Raw genomic sequence first — 25,905 nt, 5'->3', positions numbered from 1 at the left:
AATACGTGATGTGAACACACGCATTATTACCAACAGCATCATTATTTATCTGTACGTATCATAAAACTGATGCGCTCACTCACTTTGACAGCTCCTCCAGTTTTGATTTGGCAAACTCCAGACTCTTGCGCTCCACATGTTCATGAGGTGTGTGCGCCAGCAGCTCGTGAAGAGTGATGATGTATCGTGGGATCTAAAATATCAATATAACATATAAACAGATACACACAATCCATGTGAGGCCTCACTGAGCCAGTCTGTGCCATTTATTCAAGTATAGTAAACATATTTCTCCAGGAAGAGTAGTTCCTGTCTGAGCATCAGTGTTTGATTCTGTAGGTGTTCAGTACCTGGAACATGGGATAAGTGAGGAACGTCTCCAACATGCGGCCCTCACAAGCAGCGTTGGACTCGTACTGTTTGAGCAGCTTGTCGAAGTCTCTGTTCTGCTTACAGTTTGCCAGCACCTGCAGACTGTATTGGTGGTTTCGCACAAACTCCTGGTAGATGTTCAGCATGGGCAGCAGAATGTCAAACAGGTCCGCTGGGTGAGGAAAAGAAAACAAAACTTATCAGCATGCAGCTTGAGATAAAGAGCATCAGAATAATGCAGACAACAATAAAGCTAAGGGTGGCTTTTACACAGATTTGCTTCCTTTAGGAAAGTCATGGCTTTGAAATCAAAAGAAAAACTTACATTTTTGCACAGTCACCATTGAAAGTGCCAAAAAGTATGTTGGTTTTTGATCATGGACATTAACAAAGGTGCTCAAAGTGTGTAGGACTTTTTCTGTGTCATATAAAAAAATTTCACCCAAAAATATTTAAGTGGAAATATCTCAAATGTGTAAAGATGATAGGTTTTTTTGTCTCATCTATTAGTCTTCTAATTAAATTTTGAGTTACATGGTTCTTCATTCTGTCTGTGAAATGTCAAAAAGCAGTAAAAAGCACTAATGCACGCCTCCTTAATTTGTCTGTCCATCAGTCCAACATTCAGATTTATCAACTGTCGCATATTATGATGAAAAGCAGCAGATTGTTACGTTGTGAGAAGCTAAAAACAGAATCTTGGTTTTCATTAATGTAAGTCACGTGAACTCCGCAATACTCACCCAGAACCAGAGTGGGCCAGTTAGCAATGCGAGCCTTTAGACCTTGGTGGAAGATCTCATGCAGAAACATGATGGTCTCACTGAGGGGAGAGAACCTGTGTCAGTTCACTCTGAATGAGGTTAGTAGTCTAACTAACTTTTTATTAGAAACTTGAACGTCATGTAAGAAAATATCAAATATCAGAAGTGAAACCACCTGTTGGCAGATATTTTAGTAGTTTGCCGAGAGGTTCAGCAGAGTGAGGTCATTAGTCATTAGGTCATTAGGTCATTCATCAGTTTAGCCTACAGAGCTGCAAAATGGCCGCCTCTCTTGGACAGTCTAACAACCCTACAGATTTATGTTATGGCCGCTGGTGTAAAGATAAAAGAAGATAGGCTCATAAAATGCTATGCACTGTCGAGTCTGTCTCCAAGTATCAACAAATGTGCACTGGATCAAAATTTAATGAGCTCTTCAGTTGCCCAGTACAATGGTCTGTTTGGGAGATGTATACTCAGGTGTGGTGCACATCCAGTTAGCTGTAACAAAATCATGAAGGCTCACTCTGGTGTCCCAGTGAAAGTGAATGATTACCAGAAATTTGGTTTGACGGAAGCATTAAAAAACAATTAGAAACATGAAGTAGTACTGCATTGTAGAGTAACTCAGAGGAACTATGTCAACGCTATTTGGCACATTGGTGACGACATAAGAACACTCAGGTATGGAGCATTAATGTGAACCTTGAACAGCATGTGACAAACCCTAATGGAAAGTTACATTCTCCCTGTGTCAGCAGCTGTGCTGTCAGCTGTTTGTTACACACTGTTATACACAGACACAGAGAGAGTTTTCTTCCTGGAGGGGGCAGGGAAAAAAGCAGCTCATTGGTTTTCACAGTCCCAAAGCCAGTGGTTACACAGTCATGAAAAATGAACCATCTTTATAATATTTTAAACTCAAAAATTAAAAGACACACTGTAGGGATATGTGAGACTTGCACTGATTTGCTGAAAGGGGCACAATATGGGACATTTAATGGGACCTGAACAGTTGTCATGAATTGTGGAAATTAGCAATGGAGAAACCGTCATTTGTACCAGATAGTAAACTTGCTAATTTCTACTTTAAAGTTGGTTTTATCACAGGGATCTACAGGGATTTACTTGCTTTTGGGCAAACCTGTAAGAAACTGCAGTTTGTGGGGATTCTGCATTGGCTTCATTTTATAAGGACTGAGGGAGTTTGAATTTGTTTGAACATGTGACAGCCCTTGTGATTCTAAACTGGAAGCGAAAATATTTGCATGACAAGCTGATATTTGCACCTGTTGAGGAAGATGCTGCTGACATCGTCGTGGCTGATCGGAGGCTTCTTGGAGCTGGCTGCCATGCGAAGCGGCCGGAGGAAACAGTTGACCAGGATAGAGAGCTGGTGGACGTACTCCGTCTCGGCCTCCACCATGTTGAACACAATCTGGTTCCTCTTCCTCATGCTCTCGGCATGAGGGGAGCAGATGTAGTCCTGGACGATGATCTTCCACTTCCTCCGGCAGAGCCAGCCACGCATGAAACTCTGCACCTGCACGGCCACAGCACATTAGGTGTCTCCCTTTATTCTTCCTATTTTGCTTCATTCACTCTTTATTCTGTGATTATGACTGTTTACCTTTTTGATCTTTTTAATATCTGGGTCTTCTTCCTCTTGGTTGTTCTGGTAAGGCAGCATCCTCTCCTTGGTTTTATTCAGCACTACAATCTAAAACAACAGTCTGCATGTGAATATACTGGCACAGAGGATAAAATATTTATGGCACCACTTTAGAGCTTCAAAAAAAACCAAATATCTCTTGCATGAGAAGGAAGTAATGGATCTTGTCATGCCAGATACATTTGCACGCTTTGATCTACATATTCTGTGTATGTGTGTGTGTGTGTGTGTGTGTGTGTTTCTGCTCAAGCATGTGCGTGTATTTATGTATGCATGTGCACGCAGATGTGGATGCATTCATGCATACCTCGGCTTTAAGCCGCTCGATCTCTGTGTCCTGGTCCTCCAGCTGAGTGCGAAGCTGATTGGCTGCGACCTTCTCAGTCTCCATGATCTGGACCAGGTGGATATACTTCTGCATCAGGATCTCACGCTCGATGATGATGTCAGAGTAGCTAAACGGAGAATGGGAAAAGGACAAGTGGGTGATAATCTAACATGAGCAGGTATGTGACAATTACAAGCTGAAGTGACTTTGAAAGGCAGCAGTCGGACATTATGAGCTCCTGAAGTGACGTGTCATTGTGCACAAACACACAGGTGGGCTTCATTTTACTGAGTTCCACGTTAAAAATAGGAGAGACAGTCACAGAGAGGCAGAGCAGAGAGAAATAGAGGTCGAGTGGCGAGATCAAGTCTGTGATGTAACCAGTGTAGCAATACAGCACCAGTGTGACCTAAATGTGAACCGCTGCGAGCAGAAAGCACACACACGCACACACACATGCACACACACACAGAAAGAGAGATGTTAAACAAATATGGAATAACACGTGGTAGTTGTATCAAGTGTGCATCAGCACAAAGAAACAGCAGAAAGTAGAGAACAATTTGAGTCTCTGGCAAGTTATTTAACAGCCACTCTAACCTTCTGAACCCCAAGTAGTCTTCTGGGCATTTCTTTGCTCCTGTCACACATGGGCTCATTTTATAGAGCAGTATAAAGACTTGCAACTCAAAGGAATTAGCACAATCATGGCTGGATGTACAGAGAACTCAGAAATGTCCTCTGTGTGTCATTATATAGTTATAATGCCATAAATCATAAAGTGCCCACAGATGTTGCCAATATTGAACATATCCACATACTAAAGATATTTAACTGTTTACATTTTAACAACTTTTCCAAACTTTTTTCACACGACTCTGCACATCACTCTCGAATGATGTGTCACCATGCTGAATGTATCTTAGAACAACTTGTATACTGGCTGTGAGCCATGCTACATTTATTTATTTCCCTCTTTGTCTCTTCTGTTGTGTCTTCTCTGGTCTGAAGAAACACAGCCTGCAGTTCAGTCAAGTATTCCCTGAATTTTTAATTAATGAAAAGTTACTTCATGAGTAGAAACTGTACATTGAATGATATTTCAAATGTAGTGGAGCAGAAGTAACAAGTAACATGGACGAAAACACTTTCTAAATCAAGCACAGGAGGTCAAAATATTCATTTTTTTAATCAATACTGCAAAATAAACATTAACGTCATCTTAATTTTCATACCTGGCCTGCTGGATGCACTCCACCCACTCGTTGCAGTCCGGCTCTTCTTCTGTCCGCAGTTCCAAAGGTTTCTGTCCATCGTGGCCAAAAATGACCAAGAAGTAATGCTGTGTGAGAGAAAACAGACACAATGTTATCAGAAAGCTCTGTAAAAGGACTCACAGCTATAGGGTAAAAGATGTTGACAGGTTGTAAGGTTTCTTAATCGCCTGCATGTAGAAAGATGAATGCTGTCTCTCATTCACTATATTATTTTTTGGAATGGAGGCTGTTACACTTTTACTTGTGTCTAAATCTTAAGTGATGCCTACACTGAAGTTGCATAGATCAGTGATCAATACTGTGCAATACACTGTTGGTTTAAGAGGAGGATGATGTTCCAGATCTGGTGGACGAAGCATCGAAGAACGAAGCAAACTGACACATGACTGGACTGCAAGGAAGCCAGAAAACCTTCCCCTTGTGTTGTTAAGTCTAGTTCTCCAGACATATCAGACACTATCCCTGAAAATCCCAGAGACTTTTCTATTTCATCATATATGGGTGTATATTTTTGTTGACAGGTGACTTAACTAACCTTGCGTTGAGTACTGGCTCTCTGCACAACCCCGGGTACACTTACAAAAGGATAACAGCATTTACAGTCATTTTTTAAAAGTACATCTCTGGTTCCACCTTCTCAAAGGTAAGAATGTATTGTTTCATATACTGAGTGCCACTAAGATAGAAAAGCTCTATATAAGTGCAGTCCATAGACTGCAGGATACCAGCAGTGACCAACTTTTGGATTTGGGTGAGCATACAACGAACATGAACTGTGTTAGCTGCAGCCCTATAGACTCCTATAGACTGTCTCAACACTGCTCATATTTCCACATCCAGCTTCCTTGTGTCAGAGTTCTTCCTCCCAAGCTCAGTCTAGAAGCACTAAAACAGCACACAGACAAATAACAGCCCTGCTATCTCATGACCAGAGGTGGTAATCAGGGGATTACATTGACTTCTATCCATTTCAAAGCCAGGTTCAGTGCATATATGTTTTCCTAAAGCTCAGAAAGCACTGTCACTGACTATTCAAATATTAAAACTATATTTAAGTACCACTTCATTTATCATGTTTTATTTAACAGTCATACATTTTAAATACGTTGATATAAAATACAGTGTGTACAGTAATATGAGAAGAGCTCTGTCTCAGCAGCTTGGCTGATTTATCTTTAACACGAGGCGCTTGAACCTGCATTAATAAATTATTTGGAGCATTTACAGTAAAAACCACAGTGAAACAATATCAGTTTGTTAAGTTCCCACTGTATGGCTGATATGTTTGCAAACTTATTGTGCAACTTCCTGTGCTTTGCAATTTGTAAAATTATTGGTGATGGAACGGTAGCCGATGTGATCAGCCACCCCAACATGCACTGTTTGTAAGCAGGACTGTTTGACCTAAAAGGCCGAAAAAGGAGTTTGTCTGAGACCCTGCGTTGTGAAGCAGCTTACAGACGAACTAGAGCAGAATGAATTTGCCGTCAGTCGCAAATATTAGACATAATCTGAAGATGCAAAATTGCTGTTATGTCTCCATGTTATTATTTTATTCTGGAGCCCAACAAAACCAGCTGTGACTGAAGAACATCCCGTGTATTGTTTTAAAGAAAAAAAACAAATTATTTATGTTACTGCTATAATATTTAGGTTCACCAGGGACAGGATTCTTTTTAATCATACATACTATACATGTATCTTCTTTATCCTGCGCAGGGTCACTGGGACATTAGAATCAGCTTGTACATAATTCAGCAGGTACATGAATGCACGTGTAAATCTACTGAACATGCAGACTTTTGGTTTTCATGTGTTTGCGCATGAATATTTCTTCACGTCTTGAAATTGCAACCACGATACCACACTGTCAGTACCGTGTTAATTTAGTGATTTATTCATGAATATGACAGATGTATGAAGAAGAACGGACTCAAGCATCCACCCAGTAGCGGCGTAAAGACATTTTTGTGCATTTCGCTTAATTTATTTGCTGAATCCATACAGCTTATCATCCTTCACAAGCTTTGACAGACAGCAACATTTGAGTTTCTTTACATGCTAAATTTGTGTACATGGGATATTTTTGGAGTACGTTACAAGATACAAGAACAAAAGTTAAAAGCATGTGTTGGTCTTCTTTAAAGAAACCGTTATCATAGCTACAAGCTAAAGTGTTACTTCCAGGTAGTAAGGAGCTTTGCATGTGATATTATTTTGTGTTTTAAAATCAAAAATGAACAAATAAAATTGTGCTGTAGGAAATATCCCAGTGTGGTAATGTTCCCCTGTTTTGTCCTGAGCCACTCCTGGATGCCACCATAAGCTGAACATGATAAACCAACGTGTTTCCACTCAGAGTCTTCATGACGGTGTGATTTAAAAAGACAACTAGAAAGACATGTCATCACACTTTCTGACTACTGGGGAGAGACAATGATCCCCAGAGGTGTAGGAATCAAGACATTTCTCACATTTTAAAAATAAATGGTAGGCTTTTCTTGCCAAATTTGAATTTACTTCAGGATTTGTACATTTAAAATCTGAGAGTCTTGGATACTTTTTGGACTGCTGACCAATATTAAGGACTTCCGATAATAAGAGGCAGGACAGTGATTACTTTCTGTATTTTCTTCATTATTAAACTATCAACATTCTTGTTCTTGATCCAACATTGTTTTTTCATAATTTTTTTTCCATCAGATTGTTGGTTGTAATTCTAAATGTTCACAGATATTCATTATATGACCCACTGACAAAGAGACTTTTCAGCTGTAGTAGTCACTGCCTAAGCTACACATTGCTGGCAGGACTTTGCTGCGTATTTCCATGATCTGACAGTATAGCTTGCTCCGAGGCTGCCGCAAACGGAAAGCAGGCCTGTATAGTAATGATGTAACGATAAGCGGGTGAGAGACACTTGCTAGCGTGTGCCGCTACGGACCAGAGAGGCTTAAGGGCTTGTTTGTATGTGTGTTGGGGGGAGGGAGGGTTTACGTAACCATCAAGGCTTGTACAGCTCCTTGCATTGCTAATGCGGCTTCCCCAACCACGAGCCTGCTTTAAGCTCAGGATAACAATGAGGGAGACGGACAGACAGAGAGACAGAAACAGGGAGCTGTAAGCTGCCTCGACCTGCAACCAGCGTCCAGTCACAAAAATCAGATCATCAGTGTCCGCCATGAGCAGACGCAAATAAGAGAGCTGCTACTTGCAGCCAGTTTGAAGCTTCACTTACAACACAACACAACCTGCAGTGTTTCAGTTACACACTTCATCTGTGTGCAGAGAGGACACACACTGAGACTGAATACACTGGCTCAGGTGAAAAACTCTACAAACTGTACAGCAAATATTTTGTTTTTGTTGTGAATTGTATAATTTGGCTCCAACTAATGATAGTGATAGTTTAATAGTTTTAAAAATACAGTTGCTGGGAATAGTTTGCAAGAAGGAGTTTAAGTATAAGGGCTGCAAACAACACATCCTGTGCACATTATATTGAAAAGTATAAGGTCCTGTGTTTGTTCTCTCTGCAGACGTCTCTGGTGCTAACCACCAAGCCACCTTGCAGCCTATAACTACATTAACTTAAGCTGGACTAGCACAACTTTAGCAATGCAACGTAAATGAAAAGCATGACTGACGCAACGAAGCACGAGTCACTTGTCATGACACATGGCAAAGAGAGTTAAAGTGAAACAGGAGACATGTAGAGTCATTGTTGATGTCACAACTTCGTTATGAACTTATTAGTTAGTAGCGCCGCTCAGCCCACTCCTGTAATGTAGCCTGGCTGTAGCTGACTCCTGTACTACTGAGAAGACAGCGGTGAGGACTGAAGGACTGAATGGAGTCAGAGCTCCATGTAGTGGACAAACTTCACAAGGACAGCATTCTGCTGGACTCCGACACTTAACAGCATTTACTGTTTTATGAGAAAATAACCAGATGGCAAGCCAGAACATCACCAAAATGTAGTCATCTGTTCATTGTGCCATTACCAACATTTCCTGAAAATTTCCTGAAAATCTGTTCATATCTTTTCGAGTTATCTGACTAACAAACAAACCAACAAACAGATAAATGCTGGCTAACCTCCTTGGTGGAGGTAATAAAGTCTATAGTGAAGTTATAATTTTTGTCCTTGGCTCATTAGTTCTAAATTCATATATAACCCTTATGTTACAGCTAAAGTCAGAATGACATTTGAAAATTTGAGGTAATCTTATACACAAGTAACAAGTTTGTTATGTTAAGGATCAAAATGACTTGTTAGCCCTTTCAACACTATAGCCCGCTTTACCGGTCTGCGGCTTTCACCCCGTTCAACCCTGCAAACTGCTTTACCGGTCTGCCACTTTGATCCCATCTACCCTGCAGACCGGTACAGCAGACTCCGGTATATGGTGACTTTCTGTTGCATTTTGATTGTCTAAGAGTGGGCGCGAACAAGCAATTCAGTCATGAAATAAATTCTGCAAATAGCAGTAATAATAATAATAATAATTATTATTATTATTCTTATTATTGCATATAGGGTCCTCGCCAGCGTCATAACAGAGCGACAACACGTTACGCTGCTGCCTGAAAAAATTTCGCTGCAAATTGGGCCGATATGCTGTTTTCAAGGGTACGTAACGGGAAAATATTTAACAACAAGCGCCGATGGAGTTTCACTACCGTTGTCTTCTATTCGCGAGCGTGAGCGCCACTACCCGTCAGCAGCAGCATTTGATAGTCCTAGTAATTAAAGCCAAAGTTACTTAGTGTTGAAAGGGTTAAGTAAGATGACAACTGAAAGGCTTCTTCCCCGGACTGTAAAAGAAGATTCAGCCGGTCATTTAAGCACCTTAAGTTCTTCAAGTACATGAAATAAAATTAAACATATTCTAAATTTCGGGTTCCATCTCATGCCAAATTTTTTGCAAAACTTCCAACGTCTTCTTATCTGGAGAACAGTCCAGGTTTCTACTCAACAGAAGTGGCACTATGAGGACGTAAGCAAGAAGTCGGTCGTAAGCTAGATCACCTCATTTAACAAACACTCGGATGCAGCCTCTGACACAGCTGCTGTGTTCATATTATACTGATATTTAAAGTAAATACACTTGTTAAGGGGGCGCCTGTCTCTGGTTTACCCAGCATTTTTTTGAGACTTGACACAATTTTCTATTCAAAATTTTTTTTTAAACCATGGTCTTGTCCAACGACCATTTGAAATTGCTGTCAATGCATTTTTATGATTGCATTATTATTATGTAACTTGGGAGCAAAGTAAGCTTTCTTAAGACAATGTTACCGCCACAGGTTAAGTCATGCACTGATGCATGAACACACGCACGGGGCAGCTGTGTCTGCAGGATTTCAGATATCTGCATGGCTTTGGGACGTTTCCACACCTGAACCGTCGCTGCTGACTTACAGCTTGGAGAGGCAGAAATGAGTCCACTTGGGCTTGTTGTTCGGTAACAAATGCACTCAGAGAAAGACAGACAGGTATACACATCCACTCACAGGACTGTAAAAGGTATTCCACAAATAGCTCAGGTACCAGCAGAGTGTGGTGGAGTCTGTGTGTGAGGTGCAGTTGTGTTGACTTGGTATTCAGACAGTGACTGCAGGCTAAAGGACCAGCAAGGATGCTATTCTTAGTCAAGCACGGCAGCATCCCACAGCAGCGCCACATGTTAGACACAAACTCAGACAGTGTTACAGAAAGATTCTGGATCAAATGTAAATTTTCAATAACATCATAATATCATTATACACATTATAATCTCAATTTTATAGGCAATAAACAAAACGCTGGACTATACTTTTCACATTTCTGTTTCTGCCAACTTATGTATGTGCTACAGTACATGAGCCACTTCAACTATCAACCCTCATCACCATGGAAACACAAAGTCAGGTGGCGCATGGGTGAGTAGCCTATAGTGGGCAGCAACATTAGCATAAAGTTACAGTTTCAGATTTTTTTTTTTTGACCTACTGCTCACCGAACTAAAGAAAACACTGAGAATTTAGAAAAAAAAGTTTTCACTTAATCAATATCTTTATAATAACAGATGATTGTGTGGCAGTGTACCGACTAACTCACAGCTCGTTGTTTTAGGTTTCACAGCCCACAATTTGGACGGCTGTGTCTCAGGTGGTTCGAGCGGTTGTCCTCTAATCGCAAGGTCTGTGGTTCGATCCACCCGTACCCATACACACCCTCCATTGAAGACATTGAACCCGAAGTGGCTGTCTGTCACCACTGGTGTACGAATGGCTGAATGAGAAAACAGTGTAAAGCGCTCTGAGTAGCACCAAGGTAGAAAGGTGCTATATAAGTGCAGACCATTTACAACTTGTGTAATACAGAAGAAGACACAATAACAGAGGAGATTCAAACTGTGTTGCTGTTCATTGCTATTTACTGCTTTTGCAAATGGGACGCTGGAAAGAGAAACATTTGGAGCACAGCGGATCACAAACCCTTCTGAAGACACTTTCAAACATGCAGTCCTCCCTGCTCACTCTTCCGTCAAAGTCGCAACCTTCCTAGTTTGGACCCCATTACATCAGTTTCAACATGGCTGAAGCCTAAACTGCACTCAATCATAAATAACAAATAGACACACACGAGCAACTGTACTTTCACTTGTTTGAAATGATCACATTTCCACATTTCAGCACTAATATTCTTCTGAAAACATCACAGAGTCTTTTCTCTGAGTTTATTAAATACCTGCAGCGTCAGACAGCAGCAAGATCCATATGAGTGTCTCCAAAACAAAACAGTTGAGCACATTTATGTACACAAAGCAACAGCTGAACTGTATTATTAGGTATCGCCCAGCATGGAGACAGGATGGATCAGGATCTAATAGCAGGTCAGTACTTAGATCATTATCACACATGGGCAGACTGTGTTTAGGAAATCATCAGTAAACCAGGCAGTTAGTTATTTGGATAGCTGGATGAGCTGCTATTAGTTTAAATTTAGTCTTTTGCTTGTTATTGCAGTATTATGTATTTTAAAGCGTTTGGTATATCTTCTGTTCTTGTGGGACTGACGAGTATTGCGTGCGTATCATGGCTCTCGCCGTCACTGTGGTGGGTTTATTTGAAGGAAGCTGTGAGGAACATCAACGTAAAAGTGACCTACAGTCAGATCAGTGTTTCCATCATAAAAATGAAGAGTTGTAGGAGTCACTGAAACGCAAGACTGCCAATGTATAGATGCGTAGATGGTTTCAGGGCTTCTCCAGCTTCCTCCCACAAGTCCAAAAACATGTTGAGGTTAACTGGTGATTCTAAATTGTCCGTAGGTGTGACTGTGAGTGTGCTTGGTTGTCTGTCTCTAAGTGTAGCCCTGTGATAGACTGGTGACCTGTCCAGGGTGTCCCCTGCCTTCACCCTAAGTCAGCTGGAATAGACTCCAGCAACCCTAATGAGGATAAAGCGGTGTATAGATGATGGATGGATGGATGGCTTCAGGGCAATTTACGTTGTAATAACAATATTTTATAGTGAGAAACCTAACAAATCTAATGATTCTCTTTGAGCAGCACAAGTTAACTAACAGATAAGGAGCCACTCTGGAGCTATTAGAGCTGTTAGAGGTCAAAAACTCCACAGGGAACCTTTAACTGTGCTCATTTGAAGTTTCTTACTGTAAATGTTACTTTTTAGATTATTGTAGACGAACTTAATGTTGAGCAGATTTCAGCAACAATTAAGCAAACCTTCACTTCCACATCAACACACTGTAACTAAACTAGAGAAGATCTTTTTTACAGACTAATCATTTGTAAAATTCAGAGTGCAGATCTGTGCAGTTAATTCCTCTTGTGAGCTGCTGCTCTCAGAAACAACCAGCTCTGCATGATACAAGCAAACACGCAGAAACAATCACACAGCGATCCGTCAATTAGTTACCTGAGCTTTTAGCCTGGCTTAAATGTTTCCGCTTCATTAGGCTGTAATCACAGCGCTGAGTTTAATTCTGAGTCATTGTTGTTCACATTTATTTGCCTGTTCGTCTCCTCTGGGACTAATCCGTTTAAGTAACTGTGTTCACCGGGTAAACGCTGGTCCAAATAGGGCCTGTCCTTTATGCAGAACATTTCTAAAGTTCTGGTGTTTAAATGTGCAAATACTGTGGGGTTTCTATGCCATTTCTGTGGATTGGTTAACTAGATTACTGCATTGTATTGTATAGTGAACACAAACAACGTTGTCTCCTCTGTCAAACTGTCCAAACAAAAGCTGCCATAGAGAAGGTTCTTCCTTTAAAAGACAACTTAAATATTTCCTAATAATAAAAACAAGAACAAAGAAACAAGGAAATGGACTTGCTCTATGCAATAAATACAGATTCAAGCCCGTTTCCCAACAAAAACGTGAAGTAAAGACCAATGACACCCTAGAAAGTGTTCAATAAATCAGGTTTCATTCACAGGGAAATGAAATGAAATGTCTACCCCAAGAAAAAACACACCTCAAATTTTAAATTACTCCTTCAATAATCCCTTGTTTTTTTCTCTCAGGTTATATACAAGCTGGTTCCCTCTTGGCTAAGCTTGTTGGAGCTGTGTGCTGTTTTCAGGTTCAGGGTTCTTCATGAAGATTTGTACTGACTTTTATTGTTTAAATAAATGTCTTTATATATATATACATACATAACCCTAATATTTACCAAAAACTTGTAGGTCACTTCATGTGCCTTATTCTTTACATTGTAACATTGTTATGAAAAGTAATTTCATAATTGTTTAACATTTTAGAAGAAAAAACATTTTTATATTTGACAGTTGACCAATACGTGTTTTTTTTTTTTTTAGAACCAATTTGATACACCACTTCTTATAACTGCCAGAATGTCGCTGGAAGTTTTCCTCTCGTGTAGTGGATTAGTGGTCATATTTTCTGGTAAAGCCCTGTGATAGACTGGTGACCTGTCCAGGGTGTCCCCTGCCTTCACCCTGTGTCAGCTGGGTTAGCCTCCGTCCCCCTGTGACCTCAGTGAGGATAAGCGGTGTATAGATAATGGATGGATGGATTTTCTGGTAAAGTCATTTCTTTGCTGCACATGAACCACAAGTTTACGACGAATCAGCTGCAAACATGGTGCTTTTGTGAGTGTTATCTCCTACAAACGCGCCTCTGAGGTTCAGGTGGAAGCAAAAAGTTGAATTTGTATCAAGAACATATACAATGATCAATACACTGATCCCAGCGTTGCTGATGAACATGATTATTAGTAACCGGCGACTGTATAAATAATGTTGCTAACAGACTGTCTGTGAAGAGAGTGGACATCAAAAGAGCTTTGATGCTCTCTGATGTTTTGTCTGACTTTAATGTTGCTCCATCAAAAACCTGCCTGGTCCAAATCAGTGGCCCTCATTAACTGGACATCAAACAATGGTCGCTTGTGTCATCAATCTTACTTTAATCTTACTTTGAGTCTGGACGTGCTTCCTCTTAGCAGCACTGCATCTCCAAACAAAGAATACAATATCACTGGCAGCGATTTCACATATGGGGGTGGCTACAACTTTATTGTTCTTCTAACTAAAATGAGTCATGCGGAGCTGCAATAGTTGATTAGTCTATTTACAGAAAATTAATCAGTAACTATTCTGATCATCAATTAGTCATAGGAACCACTGCTTAAGGAAGAAACACGCTTCTAAAAATGCTCGTGGTAAAGAAAAACCCTGAAAAGTATCAGTAATGTGAAAGCTCCCGTCAAAGGAGCAAATTCTTATTTAATCAGCCGTCAGATCAAAGTACCGATTCTGATCACTGGAAAGTAAAGAAGACCAGTTTTGATATGTGGTCCTTCCCTATTGTAAGCATTACATTCTTTAGCTTTCCAAAACCAGCAAACACTCACACTCCCTTCACAGCATGACCGACCAGCAGGGTCTGAACATCCATTACACAACTGTCAGTCACGTTCCTGTTTAACCCTTTGAACCCCGAGCAGTTTCAGTTGTTTTTTTTCTTTTTTTCCTGAGGACTTTTTTTTATTGTTTGTTTCATTTTCTTTTTTTCATCCTCTCACATTTTCCCTCACAGCGAGTTCATTTTTCACTGCAAAAGTCCTTCACCTCTATGGAAACAGGACTACCGTGGTTGAGCTCGTCATCAAGGAGCATAGAATTGTTGTATTTACAGAATCTTTTACGAATTGTATATTTTTAGTATTTTTCTAAAGGGACTTCACAAAGTATCATGATTTTAAGCTTAGATTTGGTTAATTTTTCCAGTGGATCTGCATATTCCACATATGTTCAAGATCTGTTCAAACATTGACACCTGATGATTCTTTTTTCAGTTTCTGTCACTGACAAATGGGTGATTTAGGCTATTTTTTTTTTTTTTTTTTAAAAGATTAACACCTTCAAACCAGCTGATAGGTTTTGGGATTCAGAGGGTTCAACTCATCTCTACTGTCCAAGACAGTCAGACAACATACAGTCTGAAGTAGTTCTTCTCTATAACCTGACACTGTGTCGCAGTGGCGGCTGGTGAAAATGTTTGGTGGGGGGCCGCAGTCTGCAAATGACCTTTAATTTTAAATGAGAAATTAGAATATGAGTAACATCAGGCACAACTATTTACAGGAATTCAAATTTTCTGCCTTTGGAGGATATTTTAATCATAATCTAATTTAACATTATTAAGACTTACCAGAACTACATTTCAAAACCATTCATCAAACTTTCATCAATATTTACAGGATCTGTACAAACTCAAAGCACACAACATAAATTATGAAAAAAAAAAAAAAAACACTATTCAGGGCTCCAGACTGACTTTTCACTGGTAGCACCAGTACGACCCACTTTCTCATTTTGTTGCACCTCCCACCTGGTCAAAGACAAAACACATGACTTGCTGAACAGTTTCTTATCGATAGACGCTACAGTTTACTGATGCTCCCTAAACGTCCCACATATCAGACTGTGGTAGCTGCTGCTTGGTGGCTGTGGTGTGCTCTGACAGGTGTGTGACCAAAAATGACTTTAAAAATAATAAACTGGGCTCTGGGTTCTCATGTCACATTTGTCTGAGATGAGTTATATGTATTCTACACGCAGTCTTTTCTATGAGCAGAAAAACACTGTTTTTCACAAGAAGACCTCATTTTAAGTATAAATACTGCAGTATACTAAAGTTATAAAAGTCTACTTTCTGCTTTCCACCACTGTGGTTAACACAGCAGCTTCCTGTGCCGGTTACAGAGACACTAATACAGCTTCATGATCATCACGCTCATCAGTTCACACACTCTCAAAAAAAAAGGTCACAAATGCAGTCTGGAGCTATTTAAACAAAAGATTGACTCTTCTCTCTGTATTATTATTTTGTTATAATTAATTCAAATGTATAATTGTGTTTGAGAAGTACTTTGTATCTGGTCATTAGTAGTGGGGCGGCGCCCCTGCGCCCCGTATGGACCAGTGTGTTGTATCAGCTGCCTGCTTCAGAGTGGAGCTACACTGTACTGTCCAGTCTGGTTCCCAGCTGAGCATCAGTGGCTTCACTCAGTGAGGAGCAAACAGCAGCTACAGTGCAGACAGGTAGACAGACAGAGAGACAGAGAGACAGACCGACAGACCCCTGTGGCTGTAATGCCAGGCTGTCTCACTGCAGGGAGGCAGCTTAACAGCACTGTCCTCCTCCACTGTCTTTACCTGACAACCATGTGAAAGAGGGACACAGTAAGACAGGAACCCTTTGTTGGTAAATATCAGACGAATGGCTGAAACAGCAGGTTTCTCTTTGTCTGTCGCCTCTACTGCTCTTAAGGCCAATTCACTGTGCCCCCCTCTGCAGACAGCAAGCATGACGGCAGCACACGAACCACAAAACCGGATTTTCATTTAATGTATCATGTTTGATGTTTTTACTGTACTCTGCTTCCTCTGCTTTGTTTGCATTTTTTCCCCCTTTTTCATGTTATCTACACTCTAAAAAAGTGTTTTGGCTCAACAAAAGTTACCACAACAGTTTGCATCAGTCTTTTTCAGTTTAGAAAACTTCTAATGAAATTATGTTCAACCAACAAACTACACTGAGTTGTCTGAAACTGTATGAGCATGTTAAGATAGAAGAGGGGAGTGAAAATCTTGAAGGGAATTTAAAGTATCAAGCCAATTTCATTAAGTTACCTCAACTTCAATTTAGTTTTAAACCAAATAATTCAGAAAGCTGAGTTAGAATTACACACAATATTAAATTGATTCAATCACCAACATTACTGTGTCTTTTGAAAGTGGGACATAAATCCTATGTAAAACATGTTTTCTCTTTGTCTTTGGAGTTTATTGAGCAGCAACCGATGAGGAAAAAATCTAATTTTAGTCACTTAAGAATAATTTAGAACTTTAGTTAGTAAAAGTGTGAAAGTGAAAGGGTTTAAAAACGTTCTGAAGCAACTGTAAGCAAAGCACCAATTATTATTGTTTTATTAAGATGAGCGAGTGCATCGATAAAAGTGAAGAAAAATTTGCAGGTAATATGGAAAAAAAAAAAAACACTAAACAAATGTAATCATCCATCCATTATCTATAAACTGCTTAATCCTCACCAGGGTCAAATGTAATCAGTGATAGATTAGTTGAACAGAAAAGTTTTGGAACATTTGCTGCTTCCAGCTGTTCCAGTGAGAGAATTTACTGTTTCTGTTATTCAACTTTGTATGATTATGTTTAGGACTGAACTCTCGGTCAGACAGTTGAAGCTCTGGGAACTTTCGACATTTGATAATCAAAACAACTAATCACAAAAAAATAACTAATCTGTGATGAGAATGATCATTAGTGGCAGCTAGATAACTGTGTACAGGTGTAATGCATCAGTCAGCTGATGACTAACAAACCGAACAACACAACTGCCAAAGATGTCAAGTCTTTACAATTATTTATGTTTTTACAACAGTCACATTTTTTCCCATCTTCATGAAAAATCTTTTCTCACACAGTGTGTTAAAGGTCCTATATTGTGGCCCTTTTCAGAAAATTGTATGTTCTAACTGACTGCTTTGTTTTGAAAACCAGCCACTGGACCCGCCCTCTTCAGGAAGAAAACTCTCTCTCTGCATCTGTGATTGACAAAACGCAGACAGGTAGAGTGTCTGAGACCAGGACTTTCTATCGCTTCCAACTTTCTCTCTGAGCGATCACGCGACATGAACATATCGCTGAATTCACAATACAGCTGTTTTCTGGGGGGGTTTTCACCTCATGTTTGCTTAGTTTGTCAGACGACATTATAAAATCAGTGTTTCAGTGATGCAGAGCAGCAGTTTGAATTCTGCTAGAGGTGTGTCAGGAAATTTTCAGGACTGGTGTCACAAAAGATATATTTCAAATCGAAACTGCAAGTTTTTCCCTTCGAAGTAATCCCTCTGGAGTCTAACACACTTTCCCAGCCTTCTTTGCAACGTCGCCATGCACTCCTGGAAGGATTCTTCCAGGATCCTCTGCAGCTCCGTCATCACAGCCATCTTGATGTCATCCACGTCTTCAAAACGGGTTCCCTTGATGACCCCCTGAGCTTGGGAAAAGGAAAAAAAAATCCCACGGAGCCAGGTGGGATGAGTAGGGAGGTTGTTCTTCTCAGCCAGGAACTGTGGGATGCTCAGGGCATTGTGAGCAGGTGCGTTGTCATGGTGAAGCAGCCATGACTTGTCCTGCCACAACTCTCACCTCTTCTCGCACACTGAACAAAGCAAACTCAGCAGGATCTCTTTGTAGACATGCTGGTTGATCGTCTGAAGGAGAAAACTTGTAATTTGTAGTTTGGGTTTGAAATCTATCTTTTGTAACACCAGTCCTGGAACTTTTCTGTCACACCTTGTATGTGAGCACAGAGAGCAGGAGAGAAGCAAATACACACAAGGTAAGTTTAAGTTGCACATAAGCTCAACAAGTTACATAAAAACACAGCAACACACCCAGTCCTTGTGTATTGGTTTAAAATGAAAGCTTCCACCATCTCCGAATGTTCCTCAGTGTTACAGTTTCCAAAGAGCTCTGACCTGCGAATACACCATCAAGCTAATGGTAACATTAGCCACATTTACCACAGAATGCCCTAACATTGATAATTTTCCGATTGTTCTGGGGACATTATTATCAAAAATAAAAAATTATCTACTGGGTCCTCAGTTTGACAGATGCTACGAGTAAATGAAAACTAAATGAAGACGGATATTCATCATTAATTGGGCCCGAACATCCAGAGACCAGAAAGTGCTGTTCGGACCAGCCCGACTAGTTACTATAACAAATATGAACAACAATTAATAACAAATGACCCTTCAAGCATCAAGCCCTCCTTGTATCTCGACCTCTGTCTTCACAATCCGACAGCCTTGCTATCCGACATAAAAGAAGGTTTTACATTTAGTGTCGGATTACTGAGTCACGACTGTATATTTTAAAAAAATATTAAAGGCACATTCACTCTTTTTAATTATTATTTTTTGAAGTATTCCTGCAGCACTGGCAGATACAGTGACTGTCTTTTTTCTTTTCTTTTCGTTGCATCAAAACATGAATTAACTGTGATCATATGACGACACAAAGTTTCACCTCTTCAACAGGATGAAACTTTGTTTTAAAGACACCGTGATGCTGACAAAATATCTCCTGAAAGTAGCATCTGTTGCTATATTTCACGGTTTTTGGAGGTAGTGTTGCTTTACATAAAGAACAGAGGGTGTTGCATGCAATACAGAAGGTAAAGTTAAACAATAAAACTGGCTTCATAGTTCTTTGTAATTTCTCTGAAGCTTCAAACATAAACCGTTCTGTAAATATCAGATTGTAAAGTACATCCTTATTTGCGTCCCGCTACCAGTACCTCTGTGTATGATAACAGGATTCAAAGAACAAGGAAGGTGTTAGTATTTTAAAAGGTCAGCAATACCAGTAAAATATTTGTTTTACTTGTACAGCAACCTCCCTTGTTGCATAAAATTATGAATATATGACACATATTATTATTCATTTGGCTTTTGGTTGATGGTTGCCGTTCTGGAGCTTCCTTATTCAACTGAAAACTTGATTATCTGCAGTTAAACAGGCATTGTGAGCATCTCTCTGCTGGAGAAAGGACCCAGGTGTTTGTTGTAGAGAAACTGCAAAGGCAATGAACATATAGTGCCAATAGTATACTGATTGTTTTCAAGAGGGAGGGCTGGGGATGCACAGCTGAGAGAAGCAAACTGATCTGGACTGCATTTCCAACAGGATATTAAATCAAAGTAGCAGGACAGGTTCCCCAAAGTTTGCCTGTCATCGCACCACACGCTGTTTTTAATTTCATATCGGTATCACAGACAGTGAGCATTTAAAAAAAGTCTTTTTTGACCAGAAGGTTTCCACTCATCCACACCATAGCTTTTTGTTAACTACACCAAAATACAGAAACACACCAACCCCACTGTTAAGCATGGTGGTGGCAGCATCATGTTGTGGAGATGCTACTCTGCAGCAGGCCCTAGAGGGCTTATAAAGGTCGAGGGTAATACGAGCATGCTATGAACATGATTCAGTGTTGAAAATCAATAAAAGGAGAAACTTCCAGTGGGGGGAATACTTTTTATATGCACTGTATGCAACAGGTTATTCACATCTTGAATCTTTAGTCCCACGTTGCCAGACCATTCTCCGCATTATTCTGCTATAGGCAAAAAAACCCACTCTGGCTTGTTTGTATATCTTTTAAAGCATTTACAATCATCTTGGGTAGAGCTAAGCAAAGGAGGGAGCAACATGTTTCCTTAAAATAGTGTCAGGAAAATTGTTTTGGTGGAACATTTGCATGCAGGACGATGAGCACTGTCACTCAGTTTAGTGCGCAATATGAATCCTTGTCAAAATTAGACATTTTCTTCAGGTTATTGCTTGGAGGTTGTGTTGTTGTTTCCAAAAGTTAAATCGATTTTGTAAATGATAACACGTAGAAAGCTGAATAAAAGGATGCGCAGTGTGTGGCGGTTTATACCCACAGCCTACATACAGTGAGTCAGACGACTTTCATCTGAACAGACCATTAGAGCCCATCAGATTATTGCTATATTGGACTGGGATCAAAATATTTATATATAAATTATTTAGCCCTCAGCCCTTGATGTGCGGTCAATAAGTCTAAAAGCCTCTAAATGTATGATAAGTGACGTGTCGCAGTTTGTGTTTTTTCAAAAGAGATTACTCGTCATGTTCTACCCATGTCAGTGATGCATCTTTAAGACATGGTTTTTACTACATTTCACTGTTTTTTTAGCAAACCATCTTTAATATGGATGTCCTCATGTTTAGTTTGATTTTAAAATATTCACCTGTAATGTATTTGCACACTGACAGTTACTGTTTAAAAGAATAATTTGGGTTTATTTAAACCTGGGGAATGAAGACTTAGTTGTTTTTGTTTTTTAAACAAAGTCATAGTTTTTAACGTTAGTTTTCATTCTGACTGAAAGTAAACACAAAAACTAGACAACCTAGTTTAGTTAAATGCTTTAAGGAGTTCCATTCAGCTACACCTGCCAGCTGAGTTTTGGTTTGGTTTATTGTGGATATATTTCATTCATTGTATGTTGGTGTTGCAGAGGTCATAGCAAATCAAACATCCAGCACACAAAATAACTTCTTACCTTTTGCAACTAGAACTGGAACAGTTACTTTAGTTGTCAATGATTATTATTCAACGAATAAATGAAATGTCACTTATTTTGATGGTCAACATTTTAGCAGTTTAAAAGAAAAAAGTCTAAAATGTTGGATTGCAGCTTCTTTAATGTAAATATTTTCTAGTTTCTTTCTTTCTCTACGATAGCAAACTGAATATCTCTGGGTTTTGGACAAAACAAGAGATTTTACTGTGATTTGAAGGTTCCTTGTTTCCCTAAATCTTAACAAGAGAGGTGGCAAGTGCAGAGGTCATGATTTAGTGCCACAGGCTGGATTTTGAATGTACCCTGAACATACCAGAGGGCTGTACTTCGAAGCAAGATTAGTAGGTTAGCGAGGTATGTTGAGCTTAAAGTCAGAGTTCTCAGTGTCCTGAAGGTGGTTCTTTATTTACCTGGCTAGATCTCCATGGTAACTGATGCTGTGGTCGGGAGCAGGTTATGTTCAGAGTTTCGGATTTAAATCGGCTAGAAAGAGCGTCTCCCTTTAACGACATCATTTCCTGACTATTATTTATGAGAGGAATGTGTTTTATCTGCAAACATACCGAGTTGTGATATCACTGAATGAAGCCATGTAGTTACAGTATCACACACTGTATATATCGCGCTGCTATGGGAACCAGACATGTATTCAGTTGGTGATGCAGAAATCACATTAATATGTTTTTATGTTTGGCTCTGATTTGCTGTCAAGTCCGTTTACTCTGCTGGTACAGCGGATGAGAACATGGATTATTCTGCTGGTATGTATTACAGAGAATATTCATTCAATAACATTCATTTTGCTTTGATTTGGCTACAAATTAAAGTGATGTCCTGCATTATGGGACAGTGTCAGGCCTAAATGTACTTCAATACCACATCATGTTTAAATATATTCAGTTTAAAGTTTAACTTTAAGGTGCAGCTGTCGGTTGGAAATAAGCGGCTGCATCTGTAAAATATGATATATGAACAGGTTTAACAGTTTTCTACCAGCATTACACCATTTGCAGTAGCGGCGCATTTTATCATCATAATTTTTTATATTCTTCATTGTTCTCCATTAAAACAACGTGTTGACTGAAGCAGCTGCATATGATTGTTTCATTTTGTGCAGAAGAAGAGTCACATGACACGTTAAAAGCCTCTCTTCATGTGAACGTGCACAGAGTCTGAAGCAAAAAGTCTGAGTTGACAAAGAAAGTTGAACCACTTTCATGATACACGTGAGCTCTGGCTGGAGCTTTAGTGTTTGTCGAGCTGGCTTACACAAAGAAAGCCTGGCTCTGTCAAACTCGCTTCGTAGTATACCCCTCAGGGCTCCAGACTGCAACCATTTTGGTCCCCTGTGTTTCCCCCGAGGTCCTGTGGTTGTTCTCTCCATGGATGTCTCTGATCTGCAGCCGCTGGCCTCACCTACCCTCAAAATATTTACTGTTCTGTTCTATTGCTTGTTCTCCATCTGCTATCCTGCTATCCCCACTCTCACCCCAACCAGTTGAGGCAGATGGCTGCCTTTCCTGAGCCTGGTTCTGTCAGAGGTTTTTTTTCCCCCTCTCTTTGGGTTTTTTTTTTTTTTGGTTCCCACTGTTGCTGACCGCTTGCTGTAAACTGCATTATACAAAAAAAATTGAATTGAACTGAATTGAATGGAATCTTCAACTATTTTTTGAGATTGTGCTGACTTGGTGAAATGTCAGCTGGTCGTATTCGTGCATGATGATCATTAAGCTGTTGGTGCCACTGTAACTGGCGCACGCAGCTACTGTGTTAATTACAGTGGTGGAAAGCAGCACTTTCAGAACTTTGGTGGACGGTGGTATTTACACTAAAAAATGAAATGTGTAGCACACCTGCCTTCGCTGTTTTCTATGAGCAGAACAGCAGAGTAGGTACGCTCTACATTGTACAAAAAAAAATTACTTGGTTTCATCTCGGACAAATCTGACACCAGAACGCCCCAGTTGAACTCATTTCAAAATATGTTTCGGCCACACACCTCTGTGAGCACACCACAGCCACCAAGCAGCAGCTACCACAGTCTGCAACATGGGGAGAGAACATCTGTAAATTGTAGTGTCTATCGATAAGCAGATGTTCAACCAGTGATGTGTTTTGCCTGGGACAAGGTGGGAGGTGTGACCAAATAAGAAAGTTGGTGGTACCGGTGCTACCCATGAAAAAGTTAGTTTGGAGCCCTGCATACAGAAATGTCTTTGGAGTCGAATGGGAGATTTAAGTCTACTTGTTAACATGGAGATTTTTTTAAAAAACTGAGTGAGCCTTAAAGTTCAGCATCAGAAACCATCCAATGACCTCCTGTTTGGGCCGCCGCGATAGCTCACCTGGTTGAGCTGGCGTCCCATGTACAGGGGCTAAAGTAGTAGTGGTGAGTAGTGAGTTCGAATCTGGCTCATGACACTTCAATCTGCCGGTCCTTCCCCCATTCTTCTCCCCCACTTTCCTGTCTCTCTCTTAACTATATACTATCTAATAAAGCCACGAAAGGTGAAAAAAATAACTTCAAAAAAAAATGACCTCCTGTTTCAGCGTCTTGACAGTGTGTGAGCAGATGAACTGTTTCCACACTAAAGCTGTAAACAAACTGCTACATGTCTGTTCTGTTTGCCTCCAGAAGGTAGAGGAGTCATGTCTAACAAGGCGTAAAAGGTGAGATGAACTGGTATAATCCAGGTTATGTCTAAAAATTAGATTAACGTTATACACACATTGCTAGTTTACCAAAAAATATCTATATTATGGCAGCTGATGATGGGATAAAAACATCTTGATACCCTGCAGCAGTAGGAAAAGGAATGTGGGTCATTTAAAATTAGCTCTCATAGATCTAATATTGTAAAACTAATTCTGCAAACATTTCATTAATTGATAGTGCTGAGCTTTGTTTTTCTGCCTCACTGTTTTCACACATTAGTGTCCATATTATTACAACCATATGGGAGAGGGCGATCAAATGTTTAATCCATCTCAACATGAGAATTTATAGTAAGCTGAATGTTTTTGGTAAAAATGTGCATATATTGGAGGTGTTTTCTTTCTCTTTGTGATAGTTACCAGTATATTTTTTGTCATAAAATGTTCATATTAACTGTTGTAACCTTTGTGGAAAAATGACAACATGATATTTCCTAGATTTAAAAAGTAGCTTGCACCCTCAAATGTGTGCAGCTTTTAGCTTCTCAAATGCAAGAATTTGATGTTTCTCATCTTGATAGTAGAGTGTAAGTTTTTTTGTTTTTAGAAATTTGCACATAGTAAAGTGAAATAATATCCCTGATGATTAACTATGCAACCTTAAACTTAAATGTGGGTGAACTTTGGGCTTGTTCGAGATGAGATTTTGATGTTTTTCTGAATATTTTTTGGCATACATGTGCATATTAAGTACTGCTAGTTTCATGTCAAAGTAAAATTCTGACATTTCTTAATTAAAAAAGCAGCCTGCATCCTAAAATTAAAACGTGGATGAACTTTTACCTTCTCAAACATAAGAATTTGATGTTTATCCTTTCTCTTAATGACAGCAAACTGAATATTTTGGGCATAAATGTGCATATTACCTGCTGCTACCTTCACTTGTCATTTTCTTAATTAAAAAGACTGCATTCAAAGTAAACTAATGACATTTCTTGATTGAAAAAGCAGCCTGCATCCTAAAATTAAAATGTGGGTAAACTTTTAGCTTCACAAACACCAATTTGACGTTTTTCTTTCTCTTCATGACAGTAAACTGACCATTTTTGGCACAAATGTTAATAAAAGAGGGATAACATGAGTTTCTCTCATTGTAAAGCAGCCTGCATCCTCAAGCTACAAAGCGGGGGAACTTTGCGGCGGGACGCACCTGCTGTTTCTCCACCGGCTCCTTGCTGATCGCGGACACTTTGGGCGCCGGTGCCCGCTCGCACGTGCATCCCTCCAGCAGGTAGATACCGGAGGGTCTCGTGCTCTGGTCGTTCTCGAAGTAGAAGAGAACGTTCTGGTAGAGGGCGAAGTACTTCTCGGTCCAGCGGCTGTTCTCCGTGGTCTTCTTGCTCAGGAAGCCGCGCTTGGTGCCCTCTTTACGCGCAACCACCGACAGATACAGAGCGTGGCCCTCATTGTACCGCACGCTCTTCTGCATTTTATGGACTTCAGTCTTTATTTTCGGTGCCAACTTCAAACAGCGACCCGGGGCGTCACATCACACCGCAGCTCCCGATGCGCTACCGCCGCCGTTATTTTTAGACGCCAAAGAGAACGCGGTTGATATCTCCGTCTGCAGGAAAAAGGTAATCCAGGCTTACCATGGTATAAAAAGTTGGAGCGTCCGCGGCGCAGCGCGCATCAGCCTCAGCAGCGCCCAGACCGGGGCTCTGGTGCGGGTCTCTCCCTGCAGCTGAACCGCTCAGAGCAGCGACACTTCAGCGCGTCTGCATGCTGGAAACTTTGGAGGTTTTCCGTCCGCGCTGTAAATGTTGAATAAAAATATATACAATAAATATGTAGGAAAAACTACTCGCACTGACAGCCACGCAAACAAAAATAGACTGAGGGAACAGACGGTGAAAACAGAATCACGACGGAGATCAGCGGTAATCGGCTTTGACACCAACTTAAAGAGACAGGTCGCTGCTGCGCCGCCGCGCCGCGCCGCGTCTGCCGCGGCGGCGCACAGGAGCGCAGGTGCGCGGCGGGAGGGCGTGAAAGAACGAGGCAGAAGTTGAAGAGAACAGAGCTCCTGGTTTATTCAGTCTTTAACATGAAGAGCGCAGGTGTTTAATGAGCCGTTTTATCCAGAC

General features: G+C 40.3%; 1 protein-coding gene across 1 annotated transcript in view; it reads right to left on the bottom strand.

The window, feature by feature from the left end:
- Window positions 1-25,621, bottom strand: part of rasgrf2a (Ras protein-specific guanine nucleotide-releasing factor 2a) — a 44,211-nt gene extending 18,590 nt beyond the window's left edge. The window contains exons 1-8 of the mRNA XM_008303293.1: window positions 24,969-25,621; window positions 4,372-4,478; window positions 3,116-3,263; window positions 2,767-2,856; window positions 2,426-2,679; window positions 1,116-1,195; window positions 351-544; window positions 84-193 (exon numbers count right to left, since the gene is read on the bottom strand). Coding sequence (XP_008301515.1) covers window positions 84-193; window positions 351-544; window positions 1,116-1,195; window positions 2,426-2,679; window positions 2,767-2,856; window positions 3,116-3,263; window positions 4,372-4,478; window positions 24,969-25,247 — 1,262 coding nt within the window. The 5' untranslated portion in view covers window positions 25,248-25,621. The remainder of the gene's footprint in view (window positions 1-83; window positions 194-350; window positions 545-1,115; window positions 1,196-2,425; window positions 2,680-2,766; window positions 2,857-3,115; window positions 3,264-4,371; window positions 4,479-24,968) is intronic.
- Window positions 25,622-25,905: the final 284 nt, after the last annotated feature.

This window comes from Stegastes partitus, unplaced genomic scaffold (genome assembly GCF_000690725.1).
Source record: "Stegastes partitus isolate 25-593 unplaced genomic scaffold, Stegastes_partitus-1.0.2 Scaffold1972, whole genome shotgun sequence".
Taxonomy (NCBI): domain Eukaryota; kingdom Metazoa; phylum Chordata; class Actinopteri; family Pomacentridae; genus Stegastes; species Stegastes partitus.
This window is presented reverse-complemented; position numbering and strand designations above follow the sequence as displayed.